This window comes from Strongylocentrotus purpuratus, unplaced genomic scaffold (genome assembly GCF_000002235.5).
Source record: "Strongylocentrotus purpuratus isolate Spur 01 unplaced genomic scaffold, Spur_5.0 spur5_scaffold_2, whole genome shotgun sequence".
Classification (NCBI taxonomy): Eukaryota; Metazoa; Echinodermata; class Echinoidea; order Camarodonta; family Strongylocentrotidae; genus Strongylocentrotus; species Strongylocentrotus purpuratus.
The window spans coordinates 38989868-39015849 of NW_022145605.1; the positions used below are offsets into that span (position 1 = coordinate 38989868).

General features: G+C 36.7%; 3 protein-coding genes across 6 annotated transcripts; 1 reads left to right on the plus strand and 2 right to left on the minus strand.

Moving 5' to 3' along the window:
* Nucleotides 1-708: 708 nt before the first annotated feature.
* On the minus strand, nucleotides 709-9922 carry LOC594261 (L-serine dehydratase/L-threonine deaminase). Of its 3 annotated transcripts, none has more exons than XM_030992396.1 (7): nucleotides 9484-9922; nucleotides 8494-8533; nucleotides 7756-7895; nucleotides 6864-6955; nucleotides 6167-6397; nucleotides 3881-4005; nucleotides 709-1405 (listed from the first exon to the last, which is right to left on the minus strand). In XM_030992396.1, exons 1-7 carry the CDS (start codon nucleotides 9637-9639, stop codon nucleotides 1215-1217), a joined length of 975 nt encoding a protein of 324 aa, XP_030848256.1. In that variant the 5' UTR covers nucleotides 9640-9922; the 3' UTR covers nucleotides 709-1214. The 3 variants fall into 3 exon arrangements, with proteins under 3 accessions (XP_030848256.1, XP_030848257.1, XP_030848258.1); XM_030992397.1 differs by lacking the exon at nucleotides 3881-4005 and adding an exon at nucleotides 5684-5808; XM_030992398.1 differs by lacking the exon at nucleotides 709-1405 and adding an exon at nucleotides 5684-5808 and having other exon boundaries at nucleotides 3883-4005.
* A 125-nt stretch (nucleotides 9923-10047) lies between these two features.
* LOC100888669 lies at nucleotides 10048-20109 on the plus strand. Of its 2 annotated transcripts, none has more exons than XM_003730289.3 (9): nucleotides 10048-10170; nucleotides 11977-12049; nucleotides 12716-12801; nucleotides 13620-13765; nucleotides 14306-14634; nucleotides 15500-15730; nucleotides 16635-16736; nucleotides 17757-17892; nucleotides 19457-20109. In XM_003730289.3, exons 2-9 carry the CDS (start codon nucleotides 11977-11979, stop codon nucleotides 19599-19601), a joined length of 1248 nt encoding a protein of 415 aa, XP_003730337.1. In that variant the 5' UTR covers nucleotides 10048-10170; the 3' UTR covers nucleotides 19602-20109. The 2 variants fall into 2 exon arrangements, with proteins under 2 accessions (XP_003730337.1, XP_011669225.1); XM_011670923.2 differs by lacking the exon at nucleotides 10048-10170 and adding an exon at nucleotides 10369-10443.
* A 2016-nt stretch (nucleotides 20110-22125) lies between these two features.
* On the minus strand, nucleotides 22126-24685 carry LOC764767 (aspartate beta-hydroxylase domain-containing protein 2). The gene is made up of 3 exons (XM_030991285.1): nucleotides 24618-24685; nucleotides 23666-24375; nucleotides 22126-22847 (listed from the first exon to the last, which is right to left on the minus strand). Exons 1-3 carry the CDS (start codon nucleotides 24683-24685, stop codon nucleotides 22618-22620), a joined length of 1008 nt encoding a protein of 335 aa, XP_030847145.1. The 3' UTR covers nucleotides 22126-22617.
* Between the last annotated feature and the right edge of the window lie 1297 nt (nucleotides 24686-25982).

Genomic DNA, 25982 nt, shown 5'->3' on the forward strand with positions numbered 1-25982 from the left:
GTACATAGAATAATATAATACACAAGTATATTATTTCTTTAAAATAAATGTTGGCAGCATTTGATTTCAACTTTGAATAAAATCTGTACACAAATAGAAGAAAAAACAGGACTTAAATGCACACCAAAGAGCTGCCAAATTTAAAAAGCATACACATATATGTCAGGTCACCTTGTATCCGTGTATATACATCCTGTGAATGCTGAGAGCAAGAAGGGGATTGACTCACACCATTTAAAGGGAAATCCACCATGATAATTAAATTTCGTTATTAAAAGCATAAAAACGAGAGGAACAAATTTGTAAAAGTTCGAACAATGTCTGATTAAAAATAGAATAGGAAAGTTATGGAGTTTTTAAGTTATCATTAGTGAAACACAAATTGGCAATGCTGTGACGTATCTTACTTGTTGCCAACTTGTGATTGATCAAAACTTCATGGAGTTGAAGGGGGTGTGGGAAGGAAGACCTGTGGGCCATGGTAATTTAGTTAACCTTTTCCAAACCCAGGCAGCCCCATCATCTCTGATTCAGGTCGTTTCTTTATCATGTATATATATGTTCCTGTAATTGCTGTAATTTGCATATTACTCTGTATTGTTCTTGTTTTTGAAACGCCGAATAAATAATAATAATAATAATAATAATAATAATAATAATAATAATAATAATAATAATAACTTTCTTATTTTTAATGGCATTTCACTCAAAATTTCACTGACTTGTTCCTCTCATTTTTCTGCTTCTATCAAAACCAAATTAATATCAAGGTGGACTTCCCCTTTAACAAATTTTAATACCCTTCTGACTCTCAACAGAAAACCTGAGAAGTACCCTTCAACATTTTAATCGCAACTGATCAAATTTACAATCGTAAAATATGATTACATGATCTTTTTAAGTGTGGTATATAATTATGAAAGTAAAGCTAACATCCAATTATTTGGATAATTTGTAAAGGAAAAGGGATAAGATGCTTTTGCAAAGCCATAAGCTTATAGTCATAAAAAGCCATTATCCATATGAGTCTTGGATCTTCGTTCGTGTCTCTTTAGATCAAGATAGTTATGTAAAGTTCCTTAATTAAATTAAATTAAATTAAGTTCTTCCATCGCCCGATCGCTGCGATGATTCTTGGATGAGGTAAGTGGATGAAAGACATACGCCATACAGGACACATTTCATTGAATCACCCCATTCTGCGATGAATTAAATCATAGATTACAGTCTTCCTTGAACTTGAGTAACATTTGAAGGTTGATGGCACCCCCACCGCACACGATGACGACCACACATCCTAGCTTCTTGGGCAACTTGCCCTCAGCCCTCAGCTCGCCTAAGACATCACTGTAGACGGCTGATACGGCTGCCCCGCAAGCCGGTTCAACCAAGATACGATGGTCATCTGGTGAGTAGAGAGCAAAGATAGATAATGAATTTTCCAGCCTTTCCATTCGTTTTGGGAGAAATCGTTTTCTTCATCACAAGTGAATTAATATTGATACATGTAAAAGTCATCAAATTATTTTATGAAACGATAATTTCAGGACTACACTCCTCCAAGAAAGATTACCGAGTCAGAGTCCTGTTTCAGGACTCCTCAAACCTCTCTCTCTCTCACACACATGGTGCAACCGCAAACCTACTGGATAATCATCTGGCGAGTAGAGCAAGATAAATAGGAATTTCCTGCCTTTCCATTCATTTTGGGAGTAAAGAAGAATGGTTTTCCTCATCACAAGTGAATTAATATTCATACATGTAAAAGTCCTCAAATAATTTGATGAAAGCTGCAGCTATCTTTTCTTCAAGATACATGACACTTCTGCTAGAATCTCTTTTATGATAACTTTATATGACAGCTACTTGATTAACAATTTCTAAAACTTGCTAACAGGAACACATAAATGTCACTATAATTTAAATAGTGAATATACATAGCATAATGACAAAGGTCAATATCAAATACATGTATTCATTTATTTTAATATTGTGATTGTGATATTATGAAGTATTATGCAACCCTACTACTATGCACAAGTCTTACTTTTTCTCAATTTTTTTTTTATATCGTCTGCCTTATGCCAAAAGGGCCTTAACTGCTTTTGGCCATTCCGAGATAATCGCGTTTAAAGGTTTTGGCCTCTCTAATAATCAAAACTTTGTGGTCGTTTTTTTTGTTTTTGAAGCCAATTTCGATAAATGTGTTAAGTTATTAAGTTTTACATGAAATGTGTTAAATTTGTTATAAAATATTCAGAATTGTACATGCTATGTGCAAAAAACATGTTAGGGCCTTTTTGGCATAAGGCTTGAATGTAGCGTATTTATGCCAGAAGGGCCGTAACCTACTCGGCATTATGCCAAAAGGGGCGTAACCAACGCGGCGTTATGCCAAAAGGGCCTTAACCTGCAGTTATCGTACGCGTAACTATGCGCGCTTACGCGCGCATAGTTAGCGCCCTTCTGGCATAAGGAAATTTTCTTGTTTCGCAACACCTTTGGTTTGCCAGAAAGGCCCTCCTACGGCAAATGGATCACGAAAACTGATAAAACTGATTAATTATATGTTTGAAAAAGTATTTTTGATATCTGAATATTTTTATTAATATAATGCAGCTTTCGGTAAAGTTATTTTTTAGAGATCGTACATTTAGGACACCTTTTTCAATGTTTATTTTTCATCACAGTCCCATACGTTGACATCTGCGTATTTCAATGAGTCGGTCGCATTTCATGCATCCACACCTAATTTAAATCTCACTCAGATTTCATGATCTAAATTCATGACATATACTTTCAGTGATTATTTTAAGTACATTGTGTCTATAGTAGACTAATCATGTTTTTAATGGTATTTCTACTGATATTTATTGAATTAAATGGAAATTACGAAATAATCTGTCATTGATAAAAGATTTGCCGTGTAGGTTAAGGCCCTTTTGGCGTAAGGAAAAAGATGAGATACGCGTTAAGGCCCTTTTGAAATTCATAATTATCTTCATAAATAAATCGAATTTCAACAAGTGAAGCACATCATTTTAAAGAGAATGATGAAATCTACAAGGTGATGTTAATAACTCAATAACCCCCAAAATCGGGTTAAGGCCCTTTTGGCATAAGGCCGACGATATGGGGTTTCTTATTATGGCTAGTGTTAGATTTTATACGAATTTTGATTCAGATGGCCTCTTTGCAAATATCTGAAACAGCAGCATTAAAAACACATGTAAGCAGCCAAAGCAAAGAAAGGGTTAGGCATGGGTGAGACAATGAGTTAGGAGTTGGGTTACAACCAAAAAAGAATACATGCATAATAAGGTAGCTTGGCTTAAATAAACCGGCACAAAAAAAGATGCATTCGGAGGGCAAAAGGTAATGTCAGTAATTTAAAAGTTCTAATTTGTCACATCTGAATGAAAATCTAGGTAACATTGAGCCTAACATCAAGATATAAACACATAGATGTATTTACCAGCTCCATACCCTAATGATGCTGTTCTACCTCTTTGTGACAAAACAATCAATTTCTACAATTCGAGGGGTCAGTGACACAAAGAAGTAACTCCATTTCGGCCATTTTGAGAAAAAGTGGTTTATGTGTCACTGAGCACTTGGGCCGGAGTTAAGTCTATGTTTCACAAGCCATTAACTTCAATGGGGTGTTGGGTGGAGTTAAGTCTTTGTGTTTCCTGGAAAGCCCACATTTTTCTGAACATTTTGATATCAAATACTCATTTAGGCAAAATATGGAGTTATGTCTTTGTGTCACTGAACCCTCAAATTATGCATTTTGCATTCCAGACGCACATTTTCGTGCCACTTCATTTGGCCATAAAGCTACCTTGACAAGCCATGCAATCTAGAAATGAGTACCCACCAAGTAAATGAAGGCAAGCATCAATGGCTTTTTGATCAGTGACAACACCAGATAGAATACTGTGCTCTCTGCTGAGGGTTAGGCAGCGCTCAGCGACCCTCAGGGAGCCAAGCGATTTAGCAACACTGATCAAGAGAAAAACAACCAATCATAATAATAATAATAATAATATTTTAAAACAGTGCTGGGCCCCGTCTTATAAAGAAAAATGACAGTGGGCTTCTGTAAATTGACTCCACCAAATTCTACTAAAATCCTTTCCACCTTCCCAGGGTCTAGCATATTAGTTTTCATGCAATACCAATGCAGAACCAGGGGGGTGTTTCACATAGATCCTAAGTTGAACTTATCTCTAAGTTGGACTTCAAAATTATGGAAAGCCGTTAGCATCTTAGAAAATATTTTTTAAAGTTATATTAAAAGGCATAAAATGGTGATTCAAATCATTCATATTTTCTTTTATCAAGGAGATTTCATTTTCTTGATGTGGAATTTCTGAAAAGTCTAAAATACATAGAATATATTTTATTTTAAGGCTACAAAATGGCTCTCCATACCGTTTAAGTCCAACTTACAGTTAAGTTAAACTTAGGATCTTTCCCAGGACAAAAATCCAATTGAAACCAGTTGAAATCTCCAACTGGTTTCAATTTGTTTCAACTGGTTTCAATTGGTTTCAATTGGAATAGAAAATTTCCAGTTGAAACCAATTGCCGAACTGGAAAATATTGTTATGGGTACTCATTTCCAGTTCAAACCAATAAGAAGTGCAACTGGAACCAGTAAGATGATTTTTCCAGTTACTCAATATTTTGGTTCCAGTTAGAAGTCATTTCCAGTTAGAAGTTCAACTGGAAACAGTAAGATGATTTTCCTGTTACTCAATTGGTTCCAGTTAGAATTCATTTCCAGTTACCCAACTGGTTCCAGTTAGCATTCATTTCCAGTTAGAAGTAATTTCCAGTTACCCAACTGGTTCCAGTTAGAATTCTTTTCCAGTTACCCAACTGGATCCAATTGAAACCAGTTGATTTGCATATTATCTGCTTGTGTGCAGATCAATGTTTTTTGTAATTTATTTTGATTTACAATGTATTTATTAATTAATTTTCATTTGCAAGTAATGCATTTGTTTTAGATAAATATAAAGATTAATTAGCAATGATAAGCATGTTCATTAGTAACATATTTTTGTAATTACACAGATTAAAAGTTGATTAGTAAAACACTAACCATGTACAAAATACATAAAATACAAACATATATAATGGCAATGCTGTCCTTGTTAAGTATATTATATGGTCTGCATATTATAATGCCCTTTACATTGTACTTGTAGACACATATATCAATGCTTCTGTGTTGACATGAGCGATGATTAGTGCAAGAGCTAATTAACTTATAACTAATTAAGTTTATGCCAACTGTAAGTTTCAATTGGATCCAATTGAAACCGATTGAAACCAGTTGAAACCAATTGAAACCAGTTGAAGCCAACTGGTTTCAATAGGGAAATTGGAACAACTGGTTCCAGTTGAAACCAATTAGGCAACTGGAACCAGTTGGCAATTGGTTTCAACTGGTTTCAATTGGAACCAGTTTGGCAATTGGTTTCAACTGGTTCCAATTGGAACCAGTTGTTCCAATTTCCCTATTGAAACCAGTTGGCAACTGGTTTCAATTGGTTTTGCTCCAATTGGTTTCAACTGGATTTTGGTCCTGGGTTGTGAAACACCCCCCAGGTGAAAAGGAAGCACTAGATAAAAGAGCTGTCTTGATGCTAAATCGTAATCGGCGACATACCAAGCAACCTGAGACAACCACCTATGGCGTCTTTGTCAGGAACGACACAAGAGAGGATGGGATACTTGGAATGATACTCCAAACACTTTGGACTGACCTGTAGCGCACCTAGACACTTGCACATACTGTAAATGTGAGAATGTTTTAGATCGGTATAATCAATTAGAAATATTTTAATCTCTGATACACATTTAATTACCGGTAATTCATATAAGGGAATCAACTTTGGATCTATATATTGGTATTGCGTAATGTGTATCTTGCTCTTATGATTTATGAAATTTAACAAGACATTATTGATTCATTCATTTATATTTCACTATTCATTAATTTATTAATTCATTTATTCATTCAGTTGTCTATTAATTCTTATTTTTCATTTTTCATTTTTTTTTTTTTTTGGGGGGGGGGGGGCGGAGAGGCTCTTATTATTTCATTACATTTTGCAAGCAATGAGAAAAATCTGATAGTTGATTTTCTCACCTGGTTATATCTGGTAGCGTCACAAGCTTCCCAGCCTTCACTGCAGCATTGAAGCTCTCAGCGCCAAAGGTTTCCATAGCAACGACGGGAACATCGCCCCATCCCACCGTCTGCAGACCCTGAACCACCCCACAGAGCAGGCCCCCGCCCCCGACGCACGTCACCACCACGTCTGGTTTCTTGCCATGAAGCTGGTCTTGGATCTCCACGATTATAGATTCATGGCCTTCCCTGCAAAGGATATAGAGAGAGCAACAGCCTTTTTATCATGTGAGGAACATTCATATGAAGAAAGAGAACTTATGATAACCTTCTAGTTTTTGACAAGAATGTTCATGTATAATATTGACACAAAAATGTGATTAATTATATATATGCAGCTATAATTGGTTTATACTCACAAAATACCATCTAATTTTTGTTATCCATCACTGAACCATGGGGAGGAGAGGGAGGGGGGGGGGGGGTGAAGGTAGAAAGAAAGTTAGCGATGGATGAGATTTGATTATGATATATCACACATTCATATGGCTTAATGAACTGTTAGCCCAACATCTTAATATTATATTCTACATATACTGGTGAATTCACAAACACAATGAGAATGGGAGTGAATGCAAGAATCAAAGGATAAATATATTGTAAATAAAAATACAACTTTTTTAAAATTCTGAATTCATTCCATGTCATATCATACCAAATATCTGGATGATCAAAAGGATGAATAACTACAGCTGAAGAATCTTCCTTGGCCAGTTGAAGGGCGTGTTCATTAGCATAGTCCCATACCTGTTGAATGACAGAGAATATTGTCAGATGAGGTGATGGCGGAGTGATCTGATATTTTGTCCAATTTAAACACAATTAAACTAACAAAAAATAATAATTTAAATTTGAACAGTTTTTGTAAACAAATTTAAATCAAAATGTGCATGTGCCTCGGCCTTAGCACATCAAACTACATGTGCTAAGGCCTATTAGAAATAGGATTACCTTGCACCATGCATTTTCCATCATTTTTGTTTGTTTTTGATTTACAAAGCATTAACTTTATACATAGACAAAGATTGACTCTAACTGCCAAATGCAAACTCATCTGTCTTAATTATTGATCTTTGTGCAGGACCTTTTACCTAATGCATGTTGTTGTTTTGTGTGCGCAGGTAAACGCCAGCAACCGCGGACCACTCCATGGAAAACTACCTCAAACCGCGGACGTACCTGCAATGGGGGACCGTCCACGGTTGCGATACCGGTTCCGCCGTATCAAATTTACGACGTAGGGGGCATTTGAATATTTCCGATGTGTATCGCGAAATGTCACAGCGCCCCCTTTGATGACTGCGCGGGAGAGGCGCTCGCTACCTGGATCATACCATAGCAGGTACGTCCGCGGTTTGATGTAGATTTCTATGGAGTGGTCCGCGGTTGCTGGCAATTACCTACGCACACACACACAAGTACTAAACTTGGTCCACGGTTGACGCCATAACCCTGTATGCGTGAGTGTGTTTGGGTGTGTGTGTCGTGTCATTCAATCAACAAAAGAAGAGAGGAAAAAAAAGAAGAAAGAATACAGTTTCGCCTACTTTTCCATGGACGATAACATCGGCTCCAAGACCCCGTATTTTGTCGGCCATGAATTTGGATGTGCTTTCTGGAATCACAACGGTAGCAGGCATACCAAGTTGTCTCGCCGCATAAGCAGCAGCATAACCAGCATTACCTCCTAGTTTACAGGGAAATCAAACACAAAAATAAGACAACAGTTGAGAGACAAAAATATCTGTAACGCTGAGAGAATTATTCTGAAATCTGTATTATGTTACTGAAAATGCTCTCAATTGTGAAAACAAATTGAACTTATAATACCAGACTAGGCACTTATCATGGGTGTCTCTTTTAACTGTATGCAGCCTGCTTTAGTGCTTTACACAGCTTAAATTGCATTTATACTAACATTCAAATTTCTTTGAATACCATTTCATTCATTTTGTCCAGCTTTATAATAATAATAATAACAATAATAATAACAATAATATGTCTTTTTTTAATACCAAGGGTGGCCTCATGTTCCCGGAGGTCCCTAGCTGCAATCATATTTATTTTAAAAGCTGAATAACATAGAATTTAACAAAATAATACTATCACACTACTGCAACTACATTTTTCATCTATTTTCAAGGATTGCTTCAAGCTTCATTCAAATGACTCAATATGACCTCTTGATTTTCCTCTCTTCCCCCCCCCCCCCCCCCCCGCCCCTTCTCTCATTCAAAAATATATAAATGTAGATACTATTTCCCTTCCTGGCAAGGCTACTTTACCTGATGAACTGATGATTCTGGTGTACCCAGCTTCAAGTGCCTGCATAACAAACAATAGTTATAGTTATTAGTATCTAGCAGTAGATTTATTAATCTGCAATCTGCAACTCTAATTGTATGATGGAAGGTTGGGTGTCCAGACACTTAACAAACATAAAGACTTCTCTTTTGCCTTCGGATTTAAAGGTAAAGACCAGTAATGGTCATGCGATTGCATTGTGAAAGAAACGTTGTGGAATCGATCAGAAAAGGTTGATCATCTAGCATCTAGCATCTGCAAGGTTCTGGAATCATCAAAATGATAAGAAATTTGGCCCATTCTTCGTAAAGTTACAAGCACTATACACAGAAAGATGTATATGGGACTACCCTATATCTCTCACACGCATCACACGACCATGAGAGAAACAAATTACCAAATTTATGAATTAGTATAGGCGGTTTCCCGGCAAATTTTTTATCATCATGTATTAGTGATTTAGTCAAAACATATTCTTTCACATGATTGGTAATGAGAGCTTCCATTTAATTTTTAAAATTGGGGTGTTTCCAATACTGGTCTTTACCTTTAACTAAAAATATATTCATCAAATAGCTCACTAATCATCATGAATATTTGTCCTTTCATTGTCCAACATAATATTTATGAAATATTTTTTGTAAACTTCTTCAAATTGCTGTTTTAAATCAACTGTCCGGATACACAGCCTGTCCGGACACACAACATCTGGGTTTAAATATGACATTGCATATTAATTTAATTTTATCATGATTATCAATATTATGCCTAGTCTAGTATATGGTCCTAGTCCTAGATTGCTAGAAATGGTAGAATTATTTATTGTCCAAATCATTCTGCTGTACTAGAGTAGGGAGATCAGATGTCGATATTATAATATAAAATAAACTGAGATCAACAAGTACATTTCAGAATAATTCTAACAACATAATTGCGTATGAAAAATATTCACTGATCGACGTGATTGATACCTTCTTGCATCTGAGTCCAATGCCTCGAATTTTGAAGGATGCCGTTGGTTGCATGTTGTCACATTTTATGTACACTGGACAGCCTGCAACTTTCGTCATCGGGATGCTCTCTAAAAGAGGTGTCTTTATATGAAGCTCAGGTCCAGAACCCGCCATAATGCCTGCTAAATATTATCTAAATATCGGGGGAAAACGTCTCGACACGCGACAGTCACAAATTGATGTAGCTCTGCTCTGTAAATCAGCTCCTTTTTCACGTTTACCAACGTTGGGTATAGCCTACAGACAATACAGGCGCTCGACGTTCTGGACAGGCCAGGGCCTATGCATGGCGGGGGCGCGGCTGGGGGCACGGCCGCCTTTAGCCACTAGCAAGCCGTTGTGGTCGGCGATGATTTTAGCCTTTATCACAGTTCAATTATAGATTCATCATTTATGTCTAGGTAGTATATTTGTTATACCCATGATTTTTTTTAATCAATTGTATTTCTGCAGTTTTCTGTACCTTATATGTAAGGTAGATATTCATAAAAGAGACAAATTCCCTGGTTCACGTTCAATTAAATCAAAGATAAGTTTGTATAGCCTGGAAATAGACTGCTCACCAGGATCTTGATGAAAATAGAAACACGTCATTAAAACATTTCCACTCCTGAAGAAGGCTGAATTCTGTGAACAAGTTCCGAGGTAATTGGAAATTAGACTTTGAAGTTGTGTTCGATGTTTTTCATTATCTGAACTTGTTTAATTACTCTGCTTTGATAATCATATTATTTGTGCAACTGCAAATGCAATATAGACTATATCGCGCTTATATTCGGCCTTCGCTGCAACAAGTGCAAGTGCTAGTCTGATCAAAGCTGATATAGAGTCTAGGCTACTCTCAAAACTCCGCGTTACCGGTACGCAGAGCAGGCAGACAGGCCGTTGGTGTAGGCGTTGTTGCTGCTACTGTTAGTGGTAAGCTGAGCTGAGTAGGATGGGGCTCCAAACTCTTAGTCTTACTTGAGAAGGAAAGGGATATCTAGACTAAAGAGTGGTTTAGTAAATAGATTAATGGTGGCCTGCATTGACACAAATTGAACGTAAATCTAATGACTTCCGTACGCACTACGGCCCGCTACATTTACAGAGAAGGATCTAAGTTAGATCGAGACTAGACAGAAATAACCGTCTGATTTGGGTCATTTCTTTAATAAAACTGACATTTGTTGACATTCCCCAATACAGACGGTGACCCAGAGATCTCGTACCGTGGGGGTAATCGAGGGCACAGCGGAACATTTTTTCGTTCCCGACATTTCTAAATCAGATGTAAAATAGGTATAGAGTAGTGTTCTCCTATTTACACTACATATTTTTAATTGAAATCTTATACAAATATGAAAATTATAGACTTACTTATACGAATTATCCCATTTTCGTCTCAGAACTGTGAAACCGTACGTTCATGCACTCGAACATAGAGCTATATGACCCGGCGGCCGATATATTTCCGGGTCAACCTACCAAAACATAGCCAATGGCCAATCAGAGCACTCGTTTCGTGGGTCAAGCCGGGCTGACTTGTACATAGGTACGGTAGCTATTGGACGTTCGCAAAGAAAAAAATTAATATTCATCAACTAAAATCAAGATGGCGGACAACGACTACGAGACTTTCTCTGATTAGACTCTAATCATTAATTTTGGAGCTGAATAAGCAAGCTATCGTAAGTCGAAGTAGTTTTCGTTATTGTATAGATAACGGGGGCTGTAGAATGGCAGCAAAATTAGATTTGATGAAGACGTACATGTAAAAAGAGAAAAACCTCGGAGCATTTCGTTCATCTCTGTTCGGTCACTCTACCCTCACGGTCCCCATAGGCCGTACTAGTATAATCGGAGGTCTAGTGGAGCCAGACGTAGTCTCAGTGGAACAACCGACGATTAGAGAGACTGAAGTTTTCGGTCTAGATCGAGACTGGTTCTACATGATCTAACGTAGAAGGTTAAGAAGCAGTTATTTATACTTCTATTCTGCTACTTGTCAAATCCTGTTCAGCATCAAGATGAGGGTTCTTCTGCCGACGGTGTGCGAATTTGTGCCTAATTACAACACATTATTTACATCTCCCTGTCAGATTGGTTAGTTTGTCAGTCAAATAGACTCCTCACGCCTAGCTTATTCATGTCTTTCATCCAATGTTAAGATCCTACTAAAGCAGAGAAGAGCCACGAAGATCAGAGAAGAGCTGCAAAGAAGCTGCAATGAAGCTGAGAAGAGATGTTAATTTATGTACTAAACTAATCTTGGTTGTTTCTTGGCTACCCTTGAATTTATTGTCAGCTTGTAGGTTTTTTACTCTTCACGATTCTTCTTGGCTCTTTGCGTCTCTTCTCTGCTTTTATAATATTATGAGACCAACTATTAGGCTCCTTACATGTACGACCTATAATGTAAGCTGTCTTTAAAATTTGTTAATTTGAAGTTCATATTTGTTTCCTTCACAGATGGCAGGTGATCATGATGATGTGTATATATGCCACCATGAGAGTGATAAGAAGTTTGCACAATTTCTTGCTGGTAAGAACAATACAGGTGTCGGGGGTTAAGTTTGTTTTTCTCTTGTAGTGAAAAGGTCAACAGTCAACTTATTGTTAAAATGTCTGTCATTTTAAGTAGAGAGCGTCTGAAGCTTTTCTTCACATATAATTAATAAAACAAGAAAATGCTTGATTGCATAAAATAAGCCATTATTCAAATTGCATCGATTCCAACTCTGCTCATCTTCTCTTGGTGAACCGAAAGGAATTGAAGAGAAGGTTGAGTTCTGGGAAGAGGTGAAAAATACTTTGTGAGCATTATCATTGTATTATGCAAGTGTGGAAGAACATCAGTTAAAAAATGTTCCCTGAAAAGCATGCATGGCTCTTCAAATGCTCTAATATTCTAAATATGGCATGTAAAATATACATCTTTCTGTGTACAGACGGTACAGCGCTTGTAACTTTACCAAGACTGGGCCAAATTTCTTATCATGTCAATAATTCCGGAAATGTGCAGTACCAAGTTGTGCAGTACAAACCTATTATATACGCTAAATGATCAACCTTTCCTGATCGGTTCCACAATGTTTCTTTCACAATGCAATCTCATGACCAGAACTCAACGTTATCTTTAACCTCACAGAAACAGAAACAGATACAGATATTCTAATGTTTGTTCTCGTGATAATTTTGCATTTCACAGAGAATTTGAGAAAGAAAAGCTTAAAAGTATGGGAACCAGACAGTGATGCCCCATCCGGCAAAGGAAAAGCTCTCGTCAATGCACAGGTATTAATTTATATTTTCGAATTACAGACTTGATGATTAATTCTTTGATTAAAGATTAACTGCACCATTTTCAATTGTAATATTGTTAACCAAAAATTTGTAGTACTTTTCAGTAGTACATTTTTACGGAACTTTACTTCCATGTTAAATGAGATTATTCAAAATCAAGTCAAAATCCTTTCATGTATAAAGAATGGATCTTTTTTTGTTTAAACTAAGATTAAGAAGGATGTTTTTCCCCAACAGAAAGACTTGATGATTAATTCTTTGATTAAAGATTAACTGCACCATTTTCAATTGTAATATTGTTATCCAATAATCTGTAGTAGCTAGTTTTCAGTAGTTCATTTTTACGGAACTTTACTTCCATGTCAAATGAGATTACCATCATCAAAATCAAATCAAAATCCCTTAATGTATAAAGAATGTATCATTTTTTAAACTTTTTCTTTTTACTAAGATGGCTGTTTTTTCCCCCAAACAGATTTTTCCTGTTGAATGTATTTTTATGTATAACTAATAATTAAAAGCCCATGAGAAATTCAAACTTTAACATTTGAATGCTCATCTATGAACAAATGTCAGCAGCTCAGTGGCACAGGACATTAAATCTTATCTGTACTAGTTTATAGGAGGGAATAGACCACACTGCAAGGTCACTGGAAAGGTGGTTATCTCATCAACTAAGCTCTCAATTAAAATAAGAAATAGAGGATCATGGGGACCAATGGGCACCGCTTTGGCATTGTTTTTTATATAGAGGGAGCAAGTAGTATAGTGGGGCTTTAAACTTTTCTGTCTTTCTCTTTTTAATACAGGTGTGCATTGTGATCTTGAGTGAGGAATCTCTACAAGATAAGGCCTGTGAGGATGCCATCTCACTGGCGTATATATCAGACAAACCAGTCTTTCCTGTGGCCATCAAGGACTTTCCAGATCTGGAAAAGTGTCTTTCCTTCTCCATGTAAGTTCCAAAGAAAAATGTGAATTAAAAAAGCATACCAGTAAACCATGGACCTGGGACTTGTTTCACAAAGCCTTTTTTCAAAGACAAGTGACAAAAATCAGTGACAAATCTGCTGATAACCAATCAGAAGCAAGGATTTCAGTAGCTTATAACAAAAACTGTCATTTGTCACTGATTACAAGTTTTGTGAAATAGGCCCTGGGAGTCAGAGTGCTGGGGTGCGATACGATGACCCTTTTACTTTGTTTTATTTCTTTAACAAAATTAAATGCTTGTTAGAGAATTTTGGAGTGAAAAGGCACTGCCAAAACCAAGAGTGAATACTTCTTCCTCTCCCCCCCCCCTTTTTTTGAGGGGGGTGTGGGCTTGTCAGAGAATGCTTGAACTTGTAAGCCTAAATCATCCCCCCTAATAAAAAAATAATGGAGAAAAAACTGCCCCTAATTCCTGACATAGAGTTGCACATATTTGACTCTTAACTGCAATTTGCCTTTTTTCTCTCTCTCTTTTCATCTATTGACATTGTTTTTACTACAGGAGGCTAATATTGGCCAAACTGAACTGGGTCTTCTTCATAGCATCCAGCAACTCGTCTGGGTTCCCCACAGAATCTCTGCCTGTCCTCATTTCATCCATAAAACGAGAGATAGAAGCAGTCTCACATCGGAACAAGCCCCAGGCCGGGGAGATCGAGGGCAATCTTGAGGGGGGCAGTTCACAGCGTGCCTTCTACAAGCGATGGAACAGTGTGCAAGACGACGTTGAGCAGATCGACTTCTGGGAGGAGAACTTTGGGAGTGCTAAAGAAGTCACATGGATTAAATTCAGAGAAGCTTTCTTAGACGTCTATGAGGAGCAAATAAATGGTAATTTTTCTTTTCCAATCATGATTTTCACTTGTATATCTCTTCTCATGCTCTTTAGATTCAGCAATATTGGTTTTTGCTCCTTAAGCCTCATTTATTCATGCATAAAACTGCCTTGAAAACTGCCAGGGTTGAATAAAAACTCATGAAATAGTATGCGTACTATGGGCCTGTGTACTTGTCTTTCATCCCATTTGCCCTCCATTGATGTCAATATTGATTTTAAAATGGAAATCCAACCCTCATAGGCACCGTCTAGCATGCAGACAAGCTACTTTACTTTACAATGTACAAACCTGCACCAGAAATTCTTGTCAGCGTACTGTGCATGCATCAACCCACAGTGCATTAACCTTCATTTCATGAAGCCTGCATTTTTCAGGAAGAAGAAGAAGAAGAACTCTGAATGAAAGCAAAAATATCAGAGAAGCAGACTGAGAAGCAAACTAATGAAAGTTTTAACAAAATCTGACAAAGAATAAGAAAGTTTTATTCACTATAAGTATGGCACTTCTAAAAGGCTGAATGTGTAAGATCAGTGTTTTGGTAGTGATCTCATATTTAAAACACTTATAACTTTCTATTTCAATTTCAATATATTGTCCTATATTGGAAATTTGCTTTGCTCACATTTAACAAATGTACAAAGAATCAAGATAAGTTTACTTACATAATTAATACATCATATACTTTGACATAGAAATTCTTCAGAATATTGCTTTACAGAAAGTTTTCCTACGTTATTATTGGTGCGATTCATTTCAAACTTTTTGCGATAATGTTATCTGATTTTTTCTGCTTTCATCCAAACGAAGTTATCACAAGAGTTAGATTGCACTTTAATTCTGATGTCTTTTTCTTCTAGAACACATTACATCGACCAAGACCCAGTGGATCGTCAACATTCTGTACGGAGATGTCCTGGAACTCAAGAAGACCGTTGCAAAGAAGATGTACGATAACTTCTGCGGAGACGCCTCCTGGGGTCCTGATCGATTCTTCCTACGCCTGATGGACTACGCGAAGGGAACCATTGCCATGCGAGGGGTGTTTGACATGAAGAGTACAGTCAGACTGGATGCTGTGCAGAACCTTGGTATGTGAAGAATAATAATGAAATAATAATAATATTTCTGCTTATATAGTGCTTAATACATAGGCAAGTCCGAGTTTTAAAGCGCTTTACAGTTATTACCCCCAGTCATCTGATTCTGGCTTGCCTGCACACAATATATGCCCTTTCTCCACTCCCTGGGGAGCTTTATAGCAAGAGCTACTAGGCTCAAATTGCTACCCGATACCCATTTAACACCTGGGTGGAGAGTGGCAAATGTAGAGCAATGTCTTACCAAAGGACATTAGTGCTGCGGTGGGTCTCGAACTGCGGACCTTGTGATCGACAGTCCGGTGACGTATTTACTCGACTACGAAACCTCTGAGCCAGTTTGGAGATACTGTCTACTCATGGGCACAGAAAGTCATTTAAACAAAACTGGAAACCTATCGAGACGAATGCTGGATACGTGGTCATGAAAGTTATGTTATCAGTATTCATTAATGCACCAATGGTACATTCTATGATATTTTTTTTCAAGAGAACAAACAAAAGGCATTCATGAAGCACCTCCATCGCTTTGGTAGTGATTATTCTAAAAATGCGCAAAGTGGGACTTCTCCATGTTTATAAGATCTGTGGATATTTGGGGTCATTTTTACATGTGCTATCTCTTTCAGAAATTCAGATTCAATCAATCTCGATATGTGGTAGGCCTACATACAACCAAGTGATTGTTTTTGCATGAACATGCATGATATTGCTTCTGGCGTTGTGGTCACATCCTATTTCAAACAAAAAAGGTTTTAAAATGTTAAAGATTTTATATAAAGTGTTCAGATAAGTATGTTTAGTGTTTTCTTTGTCCTAGATTTAAGACTAAATGCCAGATGTTTTTTTACTGATTCATCATTTTTATCATTCATTGCACCCTTTCTGCTAACAGGTCAGTTCCGTACAGCACCTGTGATTACATCTCTAATGTCTTTGCTCGATGACAAGGATGCTAATATGAGAGCTGTTGCCGCCATCGCTTTGGGCAAGACAGGTAGGAAGACATGTTTCTTTATAGGTGCTTCGTTTTATCAAGCCTTGGCTTTTAAAGCCCCACCAATGTCCCCACTAATAGTTGCGCCCTCTATATAGCAAACAATGCCTAATTGGTGCCTGTTGGTCCCTCATGATCCCCTTTTTCTTATGTTAATTGAGAGCTGATTTAAGCCTCGGTCACAAATGCCATTACGAACTGCTACGAACGCCGTATGAACGATTTTCAGACAATGGAAATTCGGGAAGACAATAGAAAAACAGGGAGATTCATACAAAATTATCGTTCGTACGAACCTTTGTGACCGTAGCATTAATGAGATAACCACCTGTCATTGACCTTGCAGGGAGGTCTAATCCCCCTGGCAAAAACTAGTGCAGACTGTCTTTAAGGGCAGCATAACCCTTTATTTTGTATCCTTATTTGTATTACATGTGAATGCTCTGTATATTTGATTTTGAATGGTTGAATAAAACTGAACTGAGCTGAACTTGCGGTAAAATTTATTAAGTGATCAAAATCTTTATGTTGGATGATTTTGTGCCTCAGTCTGTCCCCCAAGTACAAATAATTAGAAGAAATATTTCTCATTCAAGTTCTCCTGATCCTTGTTTGTGGCACACTAAATGTTAAATTTTTTCCTTAGACCAAGTAATCAAATAAAAAGCATATAATTTCTGTAATGATCCTCATTCATGCAATTTTCAAGAAACATGAACTTTATTGAGATTCACTGCTTTTGTATCTAGTTAGATCCCAGTCTGGCACTAATATCCTTCGGCAAGACATTAATCCACATTTAACACTCTTCACCCAGGTGTCATTGGTACCTGGCAATTGACAGGGCAATAATAATTGCAAATCCATCAGGAAGAACAGCACTAATGCTGATGAGGCTACCCAGGTAACAAAATATTACTTACTCTTAAACATGTTATTTAAAAAAAAAAAATTAGTGAGCAACTTTGAGAATAACACCTTGTTTTACCCCCCCCCCCCCCCTCCCACTCTTGCCTGCAGAAGTGAGAAGCAAACGAGTGGTGACTAAGCTGATTTCTAAACTGACAGATGAAGATCGATTGGTGAGAGAAGCGACAAGTTTATCCCTTGGTCATCTCAAAGCCAAGTCTGCTGTACCCAAGCTGGTCGAAAGATGGTCAGTAACTTATCTCAAAAACTTATGATGAAGTTTCTGTTTAAGACTCCTTTTTCTGTAAATACAGATACCTTGTTATATCAGAGCTGTTTATGATGAGGTTCCATTGTCATATGGAAGGTATCTTGATGGGTTCTGGCAAAGATGGGTGGGTTGAGACAGAGATGCCAACCAGTACAATTAAATCGTATTTAGTACGATAATAAGAGTGAAATACGATAATACGATATCACTTCTTAAAATACGATCCCCACCCCCCTTTTTTAAAGCCCATAAAAACAGCGGAATCACATAGAAAACATGTTCAACTAAACCCCCTCAACCCCAACAAAAACTTTGCTTTACAATTTTCTCTTTAAATTTTAATAAAGAACAAACATTTTACTTGACCGTAATTGCCCGTAAAATATTTTTCTGAAATTTTACGGGCCCGGGGTCAACGGGCCATTGGTAGAGTTGAGTTTTCTTGAAAATCTGATTTTTTAAATATTTTTTTTTAGGATACTCAGTCTGTTTTTTTGTGTCAAGAGGTTGGCATCTCTGTTGAGAGATAGTCAATGCAGTGAAACCTGTCTATAAAGACCACCCAAGGGAGACAAGAAAAGTGGTGTTTATAGGCAGGTGGTCTTTATGTTCAGGTGCCTATAGTACATGTTTCAATGAGAAACCAATTTTCAAGGGGATATGGTCTTTGTAGACAGGTGATCACTAAAGCAGGTTTGACTGTACTTCATTACTTTGACTAAAAAGTGATTGATGGAGTGGCAGGAAAGAATACAGGTACAGTAGAAACTCGATATAACAAGGACATTGGAACCATAAATATTACCATGAATATTACCAGGATAAAAAAGAAGAATATTAAGAACTGGGACCAGCAAAATTACCTGCTTTATCAGGTATCTCATTATATCAGAGTGCGTTATCATGATGTACCACTGTACATCAATATTAATATTTGTGTTTCCCTGTAAATTTCTTCTCCTTAAGATACACATTTTAATTCCTGGCCTATTTTTTTGTGCATATTTTTGGTAGTATGGAATGTGTCCCAATAACCACAAGATTGATGGGTGGCATATGTTTCAGTGAAATGTGTAGGGACAATGTGACACTGTAAACAACTTCCTCAAACTCTTCTATCTCTCTTTCTCTAATAGAATTGTTGCATGGTGGATATGTGCACTATGTTATTATCATTATAATTCATAGAGCACGTCAAGGGTTCAGTGACATAAAGACGTAACTCCATATTTTGCCAAAATGAGTATTTGGTATCAAAATGTTCAGAACAATGTGGGCTTTCCAGGAAACACAATGACTTAACTCCAACCAACACCCAATTATAGTCAATGGCTAGTGAAACATTGACTTAACTCCTTAAGGCCCAAGTGCTCAGTGACACATAAACCACTTTTTCTCAAAATGGCCAAAATGGAGTTACGTCTTTGTGTCACTGACCCCTTGATGTGTTAGATTTTTATTTCATGAGTCTCTAAACTTTTAGGGTAGATTTGTAACTTTAAAAAAATAAATCCTAATGTTTTCTACCTTTCCGTTACAGGAGAAGTGATGTGATATCGGATGTGAGGCAAGCAGCTGAGATAGCACTGGAGCAGGTGGGTTCTGAAGAGTCTCAAGATGCGCTCCGGATGACATACCTGCTCTCCAAGGAGATGGCAAAACTTGAGGCTGAAGAGGTCAGCTAGACACAGAGGGCGACATTTGTTGGGATGCGTGAGAGGGGTAGTACTGCCACTAGAAGAGGCAAGCAGTGGTTCAACTTTTGTACCAATCAAGGGGGCTGTTTCACACAGATCTTAAGGTGAACTTATCTTTAAGTTGGACTTGAGCCATTAGCATCTATGAAAATATTTTGTACAAGTAATTTTATAAGGCATAATGATGATTCAAATAATATATATTTTCTATTATCAAGGAGATTTCATGTTCTTGATGTGGAATTAATAACAAATCTAAATACTTTAGAATTTTCGCTTTCAAATATATATATTTTTTAAGGCTACGAATGGCTCTCAATCATTTTTAAGTCCAACTTAGAGTTAAGTTCGACTTATGATCTTCGAGAAAAAACCCCAAGGACACCTAGATAGCAGCTAGAAAGTGTATAAGTTGGCTTGAAAGGAGAAGGATTGAGGGTTCTTGTATTTGATGAGATATAGAGTCCGGGGAGCCGGAATAAAGAGATACACTCAAGTGGGAGAAAAAAGACTTTATATTGAGCAGGATTGTTGGCTGGCAAGAGTAGGTATTCAGGGTTTGGGAGGGGGAAGGGTATTAAAGTGAGCATGTTTTGATAATCTCACCAAGGAGAACACAAAGCAGTATTACTGAACAATTTCTAGAATGTCTTTCATATCTTGCCTTCAACTGAATTTTTTAGTAGAAAATGTCAAACATTGTATAGTACTATGATAATACCAGAGGCAGTGCTGGCAGAAAAACTACAACTTTTATTCTTAAATTTTCATGCAAATATAATCACCTAATATTTTATATTGTCGTCACTTATTGACGTAGGGGTATTACTAGAATCACAGGGGCATTATGTTAAGTTATTAATACATGTACAGTCAAACCTGTCTAAAGGGACCACCCAAGGGTGGTCCTTTGTAGACAGGTTCCTGTACCTGTTGCAATGAGAAACCATTTTCAAGGGAAACAAAAAAATTGGTCTTTGTAGACAGGTGCTCATGTACTAAAGCAGGTTTGACTGTACATTGATTTTGCATTCTCTGTCTTATAAATACAGCAACAAGAATGTGCACTCTATTTATCCTGTGGTTTAAGGGTGTCACATCAATTTATATTTATATTGGCATAACTTATTGAAGTACATGTAGAGGAAGTAATAGAATTACAATGGGCTTTTTATGGTATAAATAAATACATTTTCTATTCTCTGTATAATACACCTATAGCAGTAAAGAAAGGGCACTTTATTTATCCATGTGTCGGTAGCGTGTCATATGAATTTATATTCCTTGTACCGGCTGTGTACATCACTCTCATTTCCTCTACCATTTTTGCCATTTGCAACTAGCTTGCCTATAGTTTAGCAGTGATCTTTTACATGTTTGTACATGTATATAGAGATTTGTCTTTACCTAAGGAAAGGCATGTTAATTCATTTCCAAGTTGCAAATTGCAGAATTGTGTCACATTTATCTATTTTACCATTTCTTCTATATATTCCTGCTATTTATTTCCCTTGGTATGTGTAGTGCAATAGAGGCTAAGGAAATTTTGTATAATTTTGCCACTTTATAAACATGTCGTTTCTAGTCAATTAGTTTGAAAAAATCTGTCGTTTTGTGCAAAGTACATGTTGTGTTGTTGTTTTAGCTTTTATTGGCGTGTACCATTCATTTATGGATATTTACAGACAGGTTACAGACAGTTATAGTGTAGTCTTTATAAAAGACAGGGTTTTTTCCAAATATGTCAATCTGATAAATATTACTGAAATATTTCCTGAAATTCTTTTTAAATATACCTGCCTGATCAAACTGATGATAAAAGGTAAATGCTCACATTGTGGTCTAGTGGATAAGTCACCCGACTGCAGATCACAAGGTATGGGGTTCAAGTCTCACTAATGTCCTTTGGCAAGACATTGATCTACATTTGCCACTCTCCAACCCAGGCGTAAATGGATACCTGATATACATGTATATGCTTGAGCGCTAGTTACTTTGGCAGCTTGGCTATAACCAGGGAAATATGTGTAAAGCGCCATGAGCGTCAGAGCCTGCCGGATACCGGCGCTTTGTAAATATCCATATTATTATTATTATTTATAAGTGCCAATATATTTATCAAATTAAAGAAAGTAATAATTCAAAATGTTATGCAAATTTATATTTTGTATGTAGTACATTTATCATAAACTTTATTTTAACAACTCTACTTCATCATGTGAAAAAATTAAGAGTTGTGTTTTTCTGTGCATTGTTAAGTGCACTAGTACCAGAAGACTAGAATATATCTGATTGTAATTTATATCCTAGTCACAACTCTAAAGCAACTCCAAAGTGAATTGTTCTCAGCCATTTGGAGGTAGTGCATTTTTTTAATTTGGTCTGTTGTCAATATGATGTCATCATGTCAGTGTCATCAATATGAATGAAGTATTAAATTACTTATAAAGTCATGTATTGTGAAGAAAGCAAGAACAAAAACAGATAACTACAAAAACACAGAGATGCAAGCCTTAATGCTTTAACACTGTACATCATGTATTTTCATTGTTACTTTTAACTTGTACAGCTACAGTTTCAAAGGATTTTTTTTGCTTTTACCAAACACTTATACATTGCTACTTTTATACCGTAGTTGGCAGTTTGAAATAAATAAATTTGATTTAATAACAATTCTTGATAATCAGACGTATTTCATTTTATTGTACAAGTATACTGGTCTTCTCAGAATAATAGTATGAATGAGCCTAATGTGCATGTTTCAAAGGTTTGCACATCACATGCTTGTGTGAGCAGGAAACTCTGCACGAAACAATCTTAACGGTCTCTCCAAACTTATGAGGTGTGAGCTCGCCTCGTCTCAATGTCGACAACCTGCTAAACGTCATTATTAAATGTCTCTCTGGCATCAACAGTGAATTGTAAATAAATTTACTGTTTGTGAAGGAAAGTTTTCTCTTCGACATTTGCTCATGCCCTCGTGGAAGTGAATGTGTAGCAATTTTTAGCAGAAAACACTCCTGAAAGCCTCCTTTTCCAAATCGCTGAGATCAGGATGCCAAAGGTCAATCATGAGAATAACCCTTGACCCGACCTCATCACAGTTCGCGGATCCTTCATTTAAGTTGACTGCTTCATGAAGAAAAGAGTCGTCAAACAGGAGACAATCTTTTTCAGTCCACTGCTTGGATTCACCAGCCACTGTTAATGAGCAGTTATCAGGGATCCGAATGCCTGAAGAGAAAAAGAAAATTATGTTAAATTTGGAGTTGTTTATTATTATTTCAACTTATTTGGTCATCAAACTGCACAAAACACGCACAAATGTTTCAATATACAGTATTTAGTATATGGAAAGTAAGGTAATTATCAATCCCAACCAGCCCTGATCCCAACATGCATGACTTGGCTATCCAATTTTCACAAGAGTGAATCAGAAAATTCAGAATACAATGAGTATTGCTTTAAGTTCTGAATTTTAAGTTTTAATATACATTGGCAATAGCTAGTCAGGTGGCAAAAGGCAATAAGTTTGAAATTATGTGGACCTTCAAGTAATAAATAGGCTTGACACTTGACAGTGTCAAGGGGTAGAGTACACACAGTCCCCTAAAATTGCAAGGCAGATCCCCAAAGTATGAACATGTAAACAGGGGTGTGGTGATCCAAGGATCCTTTTGCTTGGAACCCACATGTGAAGCCCCTGTCTTAAAATTTGAGATAGTTTAAGCTCCATACATAAATTGACACTGCAAACTGTTGAAAAACAAATAAAATTAACATTGTAACGACATAAGTATGTACCTTTTAACATGCAGACTCTATTAAGTGAATATGTTTTTAGACCTTTATTTCACCCCCTCTTTCCATTCATGTACATGTACATGTAAAAGTGATCTTATTTTGCAGTGTTCAGCATTTTTTTTAAATCTTTAAAAAAAAAAAAGTGTTTTAGGTTTACAACATATTTGTACAAGACCTCAGGAATTAGAAAAAACAGAAAAGAAAATGTCAATGCAAAAATTTAAAAAATCATGTTTAGAAGAATATACCTAAATGACACCTAAGCCGGATATTACATGGTCCGTAGTGGGGTGTGATGTGGGAGCCAGGCTGCAGGACAGAGAAGCATGCATACCCAAACGTCACTCCCCGCATGAACGTCTCCAACCCCTCCAATACTTCCACGGTGTCTACACATCGCAAGCAGTTCTCTTCTTTCCTCCTGCCTTGGTTGTAGAGGTGGAACATATTCCAGGATCCCGACGGAACATTATTCAGAGACCACCCTGTTGTATCACCTTCCAGATATCTTGAGTAAACATTTTCAAAGTCCTCTTTAATCACTCCAAACTTGTCTTTTAAAGTCTGAACGTCACTCCTGTAGGCTACGCTAGATAAAGCCTCAATTTCATACCATGGAATGCCTGTAACTTTGGGATATGAATAAACCATTGGATTTTGAAGATCGAAGGTTTTGTCTCTATTGTCATAGTTGCTATCAATGTGTGCTCCTTGCCTATCATGTCTAAAGCTTTCGCATAAATCTTGAAGTAATAGTTGATTTTCTGGGGTTTGCTTTTCCAAAAACTTTGTAAGTCTTTCATTCCATAGAAGTTGGTTGTCTTTTCTTGGTTTGCATCTGACGCAGTCTGGCAGGTGACAACTGACGTAGCTTTCTGATACATTGGGTTTTGAGATTTCATCTGCCTGGAGATGCAAAGAGATAATTAAAGGGACTTGGTAATATTGTTCAGATGAGAGAAAATGGTGCTAAGGTAGTGACTTCAATGCTAGATGTACAATTAAAGATAATCTGAAAGTTTGAGTGAAAACAGACCATTATTAATGATAAAAATTGAGAAAAACTGATCTGATCTTTAATTTTTCCAACTATATTACGACAATTTAATTACATTTTAGGTGATTTTAAATCTTCACAAAGCTATGCATTTGCTCTAAACACCATCCCAGACATTTAAGTGTTGACAGATTTTTAAAAGCCTGTCTTTTGTCTTATCTTCATGGAAAAACAGTAGTTGTTGACCAGTGACGCCTTCAAAGAAAACCATAAATATCTCCATGGTTTGAGAATTTGTTCAGGATTGTTTGCATGCTAGAGGGTTAGTACAGAAGAAGAAATATACCGGTAATAATTAAGTAACATTTCAAACAAAAATTACGCAGTTTTTTCATAAACCTTCAACAATGCTACCGAGTCACTTTAAGAAATCACTTTATAGTTTACATGTACAACATTAGCAATTGTGATAAAAGATTCAAAACCATTCTTGATCTAAAATTTATTTTTAAATAGTGGACTTGTTTTTCAATGACTGAAATATTTAGGCAATACATGCTTGTAGCAGTATTTTACTTCCATTAATCATTTTGAAGCCTCTTACACAGACTAATACTCAAGCTGACACCTGCAAAAAAAATTAAGTTTAAAATGTAGACTTCTAATAATATAGGCCTAATTTGACATTTTCATTTAAACTTATCAATACACCTGTCTATTATATGTCACATTTTCAATGTCTGAAGTGGATGAGGTGTCATTCTATAGTATTAATGACTGCTTTGAGAGAAATAGTTGTTTTATTACGCTCAAGGGAAGGTTAGAATTGTGCTATTCCCCGAGGCTTGCCGAGGGGAATAGCCCAATTCTAACCTTCCCGAGAAAGCCTCGGGGAATAGCACAATTCTAACCTTCCCGAGAGCGTATGAAAACAACTATTTCTCGAATATTAAAGCAGTCATTAATACTTTTATATGCCGAAAAAAAATAGACTAAAAAATGAAAAATTAAAAATATTTATCATTTTTGTCGAAGACGGGATTCGAACTCTTGCGTACAACAAGAGGTACTGAAAACCAACGCTTAGACCACTCGGCTATGGCCCGCCGTTAACATGCTTGGCAGTTTTTTCCAATATATACATTAAAATGGATTGAAACCGGCTTCGCGTGTGATGAATGCTTCGCAAAAGCTCCATATACGGACTCTTCTTTTACTTTTGCAATGCATATTGGCACGAACTTAGATCAAGATCTATCGGCAGATGTTGTTTTTAATACTAGCAGTCATTAATACTTTTATATGCCGAAAAAAATAGACTAAAAAATGAAAAATTAAAAATATTTATCATTTTTGTCGAAGACGGGATTCGAACTCTTGCGTACAACAAAAGGTGTACCGAAAACCAACGCGTAGACCACTCGGCTATGGCCCGCCGTTAACATGCTTGGCAGTTTTTTCCAATATATACATTAAAATGGATTGAAACCGGCTTCGCGTGTGATGAATGCTTCGCAAAAGCTCCATATACGGACTCTTCTTTTACTTTTGCAATGCATATTGGCACG